The sequence below is a fragment of the Lissotriton vulgaris genome, chromosome 3_1, assembly GCF_964263255.1.
Source record: "Lissotriton vulgaris chromosome 3_1, aLisVul1.2, whole genome shotgun sequence".
NCBI classification, from domain to species: Eukaryota; Metazoa; Chordata; class Amphibia; order Caudata; family Salamandridae; genus Lissotriton; species Lissotriton vulgaris.
The window spans coordinates 635,339,831-635,352,251 of NC_141689.1; the positions used below are offsets into that span (position 1 = coordinate 635,339,831).

The following is a 12,421-nucleotide window of genomic DNA, read 5'->3' on the forward strand; positions in this document are numbered from 1 at the left end:
ACGGCAATAAACAAAGGCAGCCATCCCCTAAACCGAGCGGGGAAGAGCCAAGCCCGGAAAGGAGAAAGAGGCGCCGAAGAGTGGGGGACCTGTGGTTCCTCCGGCGAAAATCGTGGCCGGGAGACGTCTTTTGATGATGTCGGGGAAAAAGCCACGAGCCGGTGGCACTACTCCGGCGTGGACAACACCAGCAGGCGCCCAACCTCTGGGGAAGAGGGTGCGTCCGAGGACGAAACCACAACCTGACACCTGTCCAGTGCTGTGGAGTCCGCAACCTGGAGCAGGGTGTTGTCGTCGTCTTCCAGCACCACAGGAGACGCCGGACAGGTCTTCACCACACCACACGGCGTGGGCGGGGACAGGGGACAGGCTGGAGCAGAGGTGGCCTAGAGACGGCGCCGACTCGACCTCCGACGAGGCAGCCGCCTGCCAAGAGGAACGAGCAGCACCTGGAGAGCAACCAGAAGTCCCCCGCCAGCCTGGACCCATGGAAGGGCGAAAGGGGTCCACCAACCCCCATGACGGTGCCAAGGTGGACTCTACCTCTAGCGAGGCATCTGCCTGCTTGAAGGGACAAGAGGGACCCGGGGAGTGACAAGGAGTCCCCCACCAACCTCGACCCATGAGCGGACGACAGGGGCCTGCTGACCCCTGTGGCGCCGCCAAGGTCGACTCGACCTCCGACGAGGCAGCCGCATGCATGGAGGAACAAGAAGGTCCCGGAGAGGGACCAGGGGATCCCCTCCAGCCTCAACCCATAACGGGACGAGAGGGGTCCGCCGACCCCTTTGGCGCCACCCGAGCCAGAAGCTGCAGGCGCCGTAGCGGCGTCACCTCGGCCTCAGACAGAATAACCACCTGTTGAAAGGGCCGAGTGGGGCTCGGGATGCGACCCTCAGAACCTGGATCCAAACCAGTCGGCGCCGAAGCCGCCGCCGACACCGCGGAGGGCCCCGCACAGCGAAAGGAATCCGGCGATGTTCCAGGAGGTTAATGAAGAGGCGGAGAAGCCAGCGAGGCCTGCAAAGCCGCCGCATAGGTCTCCATCTGGGCTCTCGATGCCCCCTCACAGTTAACAGCGGATCGGGGGACGATACACGGGATCGCATCACCCGCGGAGAGCCCACGCTCCCAACAGGCCGGAAACCAGCCCTCGGGGACAAACTGCAACACTTACCTACAGGGAGCGACGCTCTTGTAGCACAGGAGAGGGATGAGGGTGACGGCAATGACAGCCGCTCTGAAAACCTTCAGCAGAAGTCTATTGAGGAGACTAAGTCGATCTGGACATGCGAACCCGAGAGAAGTTTCATCGGGGCCTCCTGCCGCAACTTCGGCTTCAACGGTTGGCATGCCTCGCAGTTAGTGGAGCCGTGATCATCCCCCAAGCACCACATGCAAATGAGGTGAGGATCCGTTGCAGACATTAAGCGCCCACACGACAAACATGTCTTAAAGCCCAAAGGCATTCGCACACTGTTCCCACAACACACGCAAAAGCGAAGGAAAAAGGCCTAATCAGGCCCAGAGCATAAACTGGATCCGCGTTGCACGCGGAAAAGGGAAAAAACTGACGTAGGCTCGCTGGCTGGGACTTATGTGACCTTGCTGACATCATGTATGCGGTTGACACCTGGGCAGAGCCGCCTGATGTCGTCCCCCCCGGTGCGCAGGGATGCTGGGCAAAAAGTTTTCCGGGTCGAGTCTCACGCATTCTGGATAATTTTATATTAAGGAATCTGCGGCTAGTAGTCGCTATCAGATCTATATTTCTGATAAAACAGTGCCCATTCTTGGCGACGGTTGTTGGATACTGAGATAAAAAATATAACATCTGCATTCTACAGCTGAACTCCATCCTCATCTTTCAGGTAAAACATTTATTAAACAGTATGAATATAAAAGACAGTGGAGCTTTACCCTTGAAACTTTCTTGTAAACATCCTTTCTTGAAATAAGCAAGTGCAAGCCCTGTGATGTCATCAAATTCTGTCACGGGGGTAGACAAGTAAGTCTGAATTGCTTTATTATAATGTCCCGTTGAGCTATAAAGAAAAACAGTGTTTACTGAAACCTTTAAAAAAACTTATTGTAAAGCTATTGAAGAGTCCACCACAAATGTAAATACTTCTGACAATGAGCACGAGGACACAAATCAATGGTTTAGTTCTACCTGACCTGCTTTTTTAATGGTTGTAAGTCTGAGCATGTGGCAAAAGCAAGGTAGTATGCAGAAGTCATAGAAACATAAGGAGTGAAAAGTGACAATCTACATGCATCCATTCCACACAATAATGAACATGTTAATTTCCTTTACTCAATGATACATGTAGGTGCACAGTCTTCTCATCCCCACCTGTAGATATCACTCCAGAACAAAATAGGGCTGCTGACATTAGATCTGTCATCAAGATTTACTGTTATTTATGCTGCAACAGAGACCATAGTAAGTTAATGCTCACTGCTAACACCTGCAGTGGTCTGAAGGGCACACTTTCCAATCTATTTAAGGCATCCTCAGTCCCCCATCAGTCAAATATCTTCAGGATGAGATTATTATTAAATGGGTAATAGTAAAGTGTTATTCACAGAGCTGAGGAATTGCAGAACTGCATTATAAAACACTATATAAAAATGGCAGAACTACATTAAAAGCAATATATAAAAAATTAAGTTACTACTATTATCAAATTGTAGTTTTCCAGATCTCAATCAAGTTTCCGACTTATAAAACGCAGCAAGTAGTCCATTCCAGGAGTATATTTGTGAATGACAGAATTATTTGGATTACAGTTAAGAATTAAAGTATTTTCCTTGCTAGGCTTACAATTTACTAAAGTAGAGAGACAATACAAACCTGTAAAAACACCTCCTCTTTTAAATGAAATATTTGGGTGAAAGCTGTGTACACTTGTACAATATGGAGCAGTACTCCAAGAAGAGAGCAGTTGTGTGAGGCTCCAGCATTCCAAAGTCCATCATCTACAGCAACAACAGAGCAGCTATTTGTATCATCTGCCCTGGCAGGATTGTAGAGGAAGTGAGAGACATCATGGATACTGTGGCTGAAGGTTATAAGGGACCGATGCTGGGAAAATTAAAGCTTGGGTGTAGTGCCACTTTCTTGCTGATGTGGTGTAAATGCCACTCTGGAAATTTGGAAAGGGATCTTACACTGTTGCAGTTGCTATTGACACCGTGGGGGCTTCCAAAAAATGGGCTTCTACAAAAGCGAGTTGATGAGTGTGGACGAGAAACTCCTCGCACCACAGAGGATCTGATAATGAAAATTTGCCTGTTGAACAAGTTACTTACCTTCGGTAACGATATATATCTGTAAGAAACATTAGTTAGTGTTAGATTCCTTACCTTAGAATATCCCCAGGCGTCAGTCTGGATCCGGAAACTTTTGCGTAGCAGTACCCTTGCGCGTCGGTAGGCGTCGTCTGCAGGCGTCTCCTGCGGCTCCGCGTCCGTCGTTGGCGTCGTGCGCCGTGATGACGTCGCTGGAGTATATAGACGCCGCCTCCGCGCGCTGACGTCAGTTCTTTGCACACAGGTTTTCCGCGCCAGAAGACGCAGAGCCATGAGAGAACCAACACTGGTGCCATTTGAAACTAGGGCCCTGAAAGGGATGTCCTTAACCCTAGGTATCAGTTCGCAGAACGGGGAGGATGGGTGGGTTCGGTAAGGAATCTAACACTAACTAATGTTTCTTACAGATATATCGTTACCGAAGGTAAGTAACTTGTTCATCTGAAAGAAACACGTTGGTGTTAGATTCCTTACCTTAGAATAGATACCCCAGCAATACCAACCCCGGTGGTGGGTCTGCGAACCAATACATTCCTACACCAGAATGTCCTGGAGGACAGAACGGCCAAAGAAGCCATCCCTCGGGACTTGACTGTCCAGGCAGTAGTGCCTCGCAAATGTGTGCAGCGAGGCCCACGTAGCCGCTTGGCAAATGTCCTGCAAGGGGACTCCCCGGCCCAGGGCAGTAGTAGCCGCCGTGGCCCGAGCGGAATGGGCCCTCAGCCCAACAGGAGGCTCCTTCCGAGCCAAAGAGTAGCACGCTTTGATGCAGAGAACGACCCACCGAGAGATGGTCCGTTTGTGTACCGCCCGTCCCTTCTTCGCACCCACGTAGCCAACAAACAGTTGGTCATCCACCCGGAACTGGCGTGTGCGATCCATGTAAAATGAAAGCGCACGTTTTGGGTCCAGACGGTGGAGCCGCTCTTCATCCTTTGAAGGATGCGGAGGCGGGAAGAAGGAAGGGAGGGTGATGGACTGCCCGATATGGAAAGCAGAAACTACTTTGGGCAGGAAAGAAGGTCTAGTCCTCAGAACCACCTTGTCAGGATGGATGGACAAGAAAGGAGGTTTGACAGAAAGAGCCTGGAGCTCACTCACCCTCCTGGCAGAGGTGATGGCAACCAGGAAAGCCGTCTTTAAAGTCAGGAGACGGAGAGGGCAAGAATGAAGGGGCTCAAAGGGAGCACACATCAAAAAGGTTAGAACCAGGTTCAAGTCCCACTGAGGCATCACAAACGGAACAGGTGGATACATGTGTGTGATGCCCTTCAAGAATCTCGTTACAATTGGGGACTTGAACAAAGAAGGCTGATCAGGAAGCCTAAGAAAGGCTGAAAGGGCAGAAAGGTAGCCCTTGATAGTGCCCAGAGCAGAGCCCTGCTGGGCAAGAGAGAGAAGGAACAGAAGAACCTCGGAGAGAGGGGCAGAAAGAGGATCCACAGCCTTTGCTGTGCACCATGCCACAAACTTGTTCCACTGACAGGCGTATACCGATTTCGTGGAGGGACGCCTGGCTGCCAGAATTACATTACAGACTTCAGGAGGCAAGTCAAATGGCCTCAACTGCCGCCGCTCAATCTCCAAGCATGGAGGTGGAGACTGGACAGGTTCGGGTGAAGGACCGTCCCCTGTTGCTGCGACAGAAGGTCCTCCTGAAGGGGCAGGCGGATCGGGGGACCGACTGACATGCTGAGTAGCTCGGGATACCAGTACCTTCGAGCCCAGTCCGGAGCCACAAGAATAACTTGGGCCCGGTCGCGCCTGATCTTCTTCAGCACTCTGGGCAGAAGTGGTATAGGCGGAAAGGCGTATAACAGACCGCAACTCCACTCGCGCCGAAAGGCGTCGCCGTGCGAGTGCCGTCTTGGAAACTCCAACGCGCAGAACTGATGACATTGCGCGTTCTCTTCTATGGCGAATAGATCTAACCAAGGCTCTCCCCATTGCCGAAAGAGGCCTTGCGCCACGTCCGAGTTCAGACGCCATTCGTGATCCATCGAGCACCGACGGCTGAGTTCGTCCGCCCTGGCGTTCAGAGAACCTGCCAGGTGTTGAACCGTCAGAGTCACGCCCTGACGTTCCAGCCACTGCCAGAGGCGCAGAGCCTCCTGGCAAAGGGTCCACGACCCCACCCCGCCTTGTTTGTTGCAGTACCACATGGCGGTGGTGTTGTCCGTGAACACCTGCACTACACTCCCGTTGACAAAGGGGAGGAATGCCTTCAGTGCTAGACGAATCGCCCACAGGTTTATATGGAGCCGGGACTCCGCCGGAGACCAGATGCCTCTGATCTCCGCCTCCCCCAAGTGGCCTCCCCAGCCCTGGAGGGACGCGTCCGTCACGACAACGTGCTCCGGTTGGGGAAGGGAGAGGGACTTGCCCCTGACCCAATCGCGGTCCGTAAGCCACCACTGCAGTTGTCTCGCAGTGCCCTCCGAGATCAAGACGTGGTCGGACAAGTTGCCCTGATGCTGGGCCCACTGAAACTTCAGGTCCCACTGCAGAGCCCGCATCCGCCACCGGGCGTGATGCACCAGAAGGATGCAGGAAGCCATCAGCCCCAGCAGCCGCAGCGTCAACCTGACCGAAACCCGGGATAGCGGCTGAAAGATGGGAATCAACGCCTGAATTTCCCGGATCCGCCGTTCCGGAGGATAAACCCGAAACTGCGCCGAGTCCAGAACCGCTCCGATGAAAAGGAGCTTTTGAGAGGGACACAGGTGTGATTTCGGCACATTGATGGAGAACCCCAGGCCGTGCAAGAGGTCTGCGGTCATCTGGAGGTGGTGGACGACTGTCTGGGGCAAGCCCGCCTTCAACAACCAGTCATCTAGGTAGGGGAAGACTGAAACCCCTAACCTGCGCAGATGGGCTGCGACCACCGCCAACACCTTTGTGAACACCCGTGGGGCGCTGGTAAGGCCGAAGAGGAGCACGATAAACTGAAAGTGCTCCTGGCCTACCGTGAACCGCAGGTAACGCCGGTGGGCCGGCAGGACGGGGATGTGAAAATACGCATCCTGCAAGTCCAACGCTACCATCCAGTCTAGGGCAGCCAAGACCTGAGCCAAAGTCAACATCTTGAACTTCTCCTTCCGGAGGAAGCCGTTGACGTTCCTTAGATCCAAGATAGGACGTAGGCCCCCTTTGTCCTTCTTGGGTACCAGAAAGTAGTGGGAATAGCAACCACGTCCTACTTCTGGCCCAGGAACGCGCTCGATGGCCCCCTTGGCCAAGAAGGCCGTAACTTCCTCCTGCAGAAGTTGCAAGTGGTCCCCCGACACACGGTGGTTCTGCGGTGGCATGGCTGGAGGAGTGGTCTCGAAGGGGAGGGAGTAGCCCCTTCGGACGATTTGCAGCACCCACCTGTCCGATGTGATCGTGCGCCAGCGGGCGTGGTGATGGCGAACCCTGCCACCCACTGGCGTCACGTGGGCCTGAAAGCACGGACTAGGAGGATTTTGAGGCAGATGCTGCGGGGGGAGATGTGGCCTGACCCCGCCGTTGACCCCGACCGCCTCCACGGCGGTTTCCACGGCCGCCACCGCGTTGAAGTGATTGTTGCGGTGCGTGGCTGGCAGCACGTGTGGGGGCGCCCCTTCCGTGGCCACGAAAGGAGCGAAACGAACCCGTTTGCTGGCGCTGGGTCGAGAGACCCAAGGACTTCGCCGTGACCCTGGAGTCCTTAAAGCGTTCCAGCGCGTGGTCCGCCTTGTCACCAAACAGATGACAGCCATCGAACGGCATGTCCATCAAAGTATTCTGGACATCTGCCGAGAAGTTGGCGGATCTCAACCAGGCGTGGCGACGAATCGCCACCGTCGTGGACATCGCTCTGCCTAGCGAGTCGGTCGTATCAAGACCACATCGAATAGAATATCTAGCTGCATCTCGGCCCTCAGCTACAGCTTTGCCGAGTTTTGCCCGCACCTCCATGGGGCATTCTGGCAGCAGCTCCGCGACCGTATCCCACACAGAGTGGGTGTAGCGGCCCAAGAGGCAAGCGGTGTTGCAAGACCGCAGTCCTAAACTCAGGGACGAGAAGACCTTCTTGCCATATTGGTCATACCTCTTGGATTCCCGATCGGGCGGGGCCGACGGGAATGCGGACTGGGAGGTAGAGGCCTGGATCACCAGACTCTCAGGGGTGGGGTGGGTGGACAGGAACTTGGGGTCGTCCGGACAAGGACGGTGTCGTCTGGCCACGTTCCGATCAACAAGCGCACCTGAAGAGGGCCTGGACCAAGTGCCCAACAGAACGTCCGATAAGGCTTCGTTAAACGGCAGCAGAGGCTCCTGTGGGCATGACCGCGGTTTGAAGACCTCAGTGAGGATGTTAGGCCTCACGGCCGCGACGGGGAGCTCAAGGTTTAAGGCCTTGGCAGCCCTCATCAACACCACTGAATAGGCAGCTCCCTCCTCCGATGCCACGGAAGGAGGAGAGACAAAACCAGGGTTAGGAGAGTCATCCAAACCACTGGCGTCCCCCAAATCACCTGTCCAGTCCATGTCATACTGACACTCGCGTGACAGAGGGTCCTCAGACCCCTCCCAGCCCTCACCGTACTCTACATCATCACCATAGTCGGTGTCAACCATGTAGACCGGCTCCGCGGGGTCGACAGGCCCCATCGGCGTCGAGCCCGGCGTCGAGCGACGCCGGTCCGACTCCGCGTCCGGATTCGGTGAGGGTATGGGGACGGCGCCGCCCGGAGCCGGCGCCGGAGCCCCGGTGCCGCCCGAAGCCAGCACCGAGGAACCGGCGTCGCGCGGGGGCGGCGTCGGGGGTAACCCCGATGGAATCGGCGCCGGATTGGATGGACGTCCATCCGGCGCCGACCCCGAAGGCCCTAGCGGCGCCGGAATCGGCGGCGCCGGTGTCGGAGCATCCGACGGCGTCGAGGTAGGGTCAGCTGAACTGCTAGGGCCCCCGGACGGGTTCACTGGGCCCGTAGGCGCCGTGGAACCCGCCGGAGAAGATAGGGCCCTCATGGCCATGAGGAACGCCTCTATCTCCTCAGGCGTCGCACCTTGCCCAGGGACCTGAGGGTATGGGGCAGGCCGCGCCGGCGACTCTCGCGGAGCCGCGGGGTTGGGGTCACCCGAACCCCCGGCCGCATCGCGCGAGCGTCGGGGGTACGATGACGACGCCCCGACTTCTTGTGTCTCTTACCTGACGAACTCGACGAGTGATGTCGACTTCCGGAGCGCCCGGCGCGGCTCCACGACCGCTCCCTCGAACGCTCCCTGGACCTCCGGCCGGACCGAGACCGCTCTCGACGCGGGGCCGACACCCGGAGCTCGAGCAGCTTAGCTTTGCCAGTCAGAGCCCGGCAATCGACGCAGGCGTCGACGTCGTGGTCGGGGCCCAGGCACCGGAGACAGAGTCGGTGATGGTCCGTGACCGACATCGTGCGGTCACAACCGTCACAATTCTTGAAACCGGGCATCCTTACCAGGCACAAAGAAGTAAATAACTAGAGAAAACTTGGTCAAAGACCGGGTACCGCTCTTCAGATCTGCGTCCACTGGCGCGGAAAAAAGAAAAACTGACGTCAGCGCGCGGAGGCGGCGTCTATATACTCCAGCAACGTCATCACGGCGCACGACGCCAACGACGGACGCGGAGCCACAGGAGACGCCTGCAGACGACGCCTACCGACGCGCAAGGGTACTGCTACGCAAAAGTTTCCGGATCCAGACTGACGCCTGGGGATATTCTAAGGTAAGGAATCTAACACTAACGTGTTTCTTTCAGATTACTCATGTACTATAAAAACAGAACTAGGCGGACTACTTCGGCAACTCATGTTTATTCATTTTTAATATTTTTTTATTTTATTTTGAAGGTTTTGTATAGGGCGAACAAGACCCTTGCTGGTATCAGAGCGCTTTACAACAAATATAGGTAATAGACATATACATAAAAAATACTATAAGTTATATTAGTCCAACAGTGGTAAGTATTACCGCATAGCAAATATCTTCAAGACTGCATATATTAGTTCAAGTGAATTCGGCCAGGAAAATCTATTTCACTTTTTTTTTTTAAGATGCCGTGTGCAGGTTTTTCGGTGAAAGGCATTCTTATTGCTTCAAGTTTTTGTTCTTGGAGAGTGAATATTGTATCTTAGTCAGGCACTGCCTTCAAATGTTTCCTGGGAACTCATCCGTTATAAAACACACCACTTGCATGATCAATTCAGGAGCAAGTCGGTGTTCTTACACTATGTAACTACAAAGAGGAAAGCGAAGGTGAGAACAGTTTGTCATTGCTGGCTTCCAGCGCCTTAGTCACAAGAGAATATTAAATGAGCTATCTTTACTCTACAAAGACACTATCAATGGAACATGCCGCAGCTGAAAGGTGTGGTTGCTATAACCAAGAAGGCTTCGTCAGTAAATTATCATCATCTTTAAAGAAGGGAATTACAGCAGGAAAAAAAGCCAAAGACAGATGGATGACAATTTGAGATGCAGAGAGCAAACTGAGTTATTTTGAGGTGCTGTCATTGCTCATTTGATTTTTTTGATAGCAGTAACATGCTGGCATGGGTTACCACTTAAACCAAAGCATCTACAGGACACAATTCATCTTGTACATGAGAAATAAGGAAACTATTCAATGAGTTTCATGTCCACATAAGTTCAGCAGAACCTCCAACAGCACGTACCCCTTCCCAAAGAGGTGTGGCCATGCAAAATTTCAGAAAGTTACGCCATTTGATGATCTTCCATCCGGGCCGCAAAATCTTTGAAAATCAGATTTGTTGATTTGAAACACGTGCTAGCTTACACTTATGCAGCTAAACAAACTACTTTTACAGTGAATGGACAGTGCCCCCATCTTGGATCTTTAAACAATTTGAGAGAAATTTGAGTTCCAAATCAGTGATGGTTCACCAGTGGTTGCAGAAGCAGGTGCTTCACCTGCAGGTATGTCACATGAAGGTCTGACGAATGCAATAACAGAGTTTCACTAGATTGGTTTTATGAGGAATGCCATATGAGAATTGACGATATGCGAACATGATGATTAGAGATAAAGTAAGCATATTAACTTCTCGTTTTCCAACTAGTAGGGTTCCGCCCAATTCCTATACAGTACTTATAGGTTCACTTCCTATATTATCCTGTTTTAAGTGCCAACCATGAATATCTTAAGGGTTCACTCCCTAAAATTTAGTGCAATGTACTCTACCTATACTCAATATGACGTTCAAGATTAGAAGTTTTGTTATTGATAGAATCTTGGTTAATCCTGGTCCATGCGGGATTTTGTGTTTATGGTTTTTAACGCTGATAAGTTATGTATTGTCTATTGAAAGAGAAATGTATTTACTTAATTAAGTTCACAGTGCAATAGCTGATGATTGTTCATCTTTGTAGATCTGACAAATGTAATTAATTCTACTATTGATTACCACAAGTAAACATCCTTAAGAACCATGGTAAATTCTGAATCATTTAATTTACCGCTCACTACGGTAATTTGATATTCATTATCGCTTTTTCCCCATAGTCACATTACATTATTTACATTTCTACAGAAATTGTAGTGCACCCTGTATACACCTTGTCCTGATGAAGACCCCGATGTAAGGCCACAAGTACGCCTACAGTTGTAGCGTGGGGTCGAAACGTCGACGGCTACCTTCTTCCTTCCTCAGTTGACACCGCCCGCATTACTTTGGATATTCCTATACCAGTGTCAATATAGACAATTTTACACCAATGGGATATGTAATGATCCCTCAATTGGGCTCAGGGATCTGAAGCCGTTGAATAGTGTTTGAATTCCAAATGAAATTGGATATATTCATTTGTCACGATTACTACCTTCTCACTATTTTCTTCTTTTCACAGCATGACGCTATTTCACTCCCTTTCCTTTGGGGCACTGTTATTTATAAATTGTATTATTTTACTCATTGTGATTAATTTACAGTGTGTTGATTGTTTTACTACTAATTCCTTAATAAATTTGAATAATGGTTTATCAGTTCACAGGGACCCTCATTTTGTACATTAGGTAGTCATTTTGCAGCAGGAGCGGAAGGACTTGTTGGAGTTTGACCATGTGCAAATGGTCTGACTATCTGTATATGTTTAGCGGTCTGCGGCCTAAAATAGGCCTTAGAGAGCCGTCCTTCTTTGGAATCAGAACATATAGAGAGTAAACCCCCTTGTTTTGTTGGTGCAGAGGATCTGGGTCTATTGCACTTTTTTCTAGCAGGGATATTACTTCTTGCTTTAACAGTGATAGATGTTCTTGTGACATTGGACGTTGTTTGAGTGGTATGTTTGGGGTGGGGGGGTAGATGTTCGATCCAGACAGTAACCTGACCGAATAATTTGTCGCACCCACCTGTCTGATGTGATGTTGATCCAGGCAGGCAGGAATTGTGGAAGTCTTCCCCCCAGAGGAGTGGAATGTTGGGGGGGAAAAGGGGGAAAGTCATTGGGTAGGGGTAGAGGCAGAGCGGGAGTTATTGTTTTTGCCTCTGCCTTTGTTGTTGTTACCCCTGTAACCCCCTCTCTGGTAGCCCTTAGTGAATGGTGATTGAAAAGGGGTTTTGTAGGAAGTGGAGGGACTTTGAGGAGTAGCCTCTTGTGTTGCCTCTGTATGATGAGCGACAAAAGGAACGTTTGGGAGCTTGCTGCTGCAAGGCTCCCATAGATTTTGCTGTATCGGTGTCTTTTTTCATTTTTTCTAAAGACACGTCAACATTTCGGCCAAATAAATGTGTCTCATCAAATGGCTGATTAAGGATGGAGTTTTGTACCTCAGGTTTAAAACCTGAAATACGTAGCCAGGCATGTCTACGTAGTAGGGTGCTGGTGTTGATTACCCTTTAGGCGGTATCTGCAGCGTCTAGGGGACAACGAATGGAAGTATTAGTGATATTTTTACCTTCCTTTATAAGTTCATTAGCCCTATTTTTGTATTTGTCTGGTAGGTGCTGCATTATGGAATCTAGTTCATCGTAATGTGCCCTGTCATATCTTACAAGCAACGCTTGGTGTTGGCAATGCGCCAGATGCTAGCTGCTTGTGCCGCTGTTCGCTTGCTGGAGGCGTTAAGGAGCTTAGATTCTTTGTC

At 51.5% G+C, this 12,421-nt stretch overlaps 1 protein-coding gene across 1 annotated transcript in view; it reads right to left on the reverse strand.

Moving 5' to 3' along the window:
* SKIC3 (SKI3 subunit of superkiller complex) overlaps positions 1 to 12,421 on the reverse strand; it is a 1,256,060-nt gene that overhangs the window by 522,626 nt on the left and 721,013 nt on the right. The window contains exon 29 of the mRNA XM_086960925.1: positions 1,921 to 2,045. Within this exon, the coding sequence (XP_086817051.1) occupies positions 1,921 to 2,045 (125 nt within the window). The remainder of the gene's footprint in view (positions 1 to 1,920; positions 2,046 to 12,421) is intronic.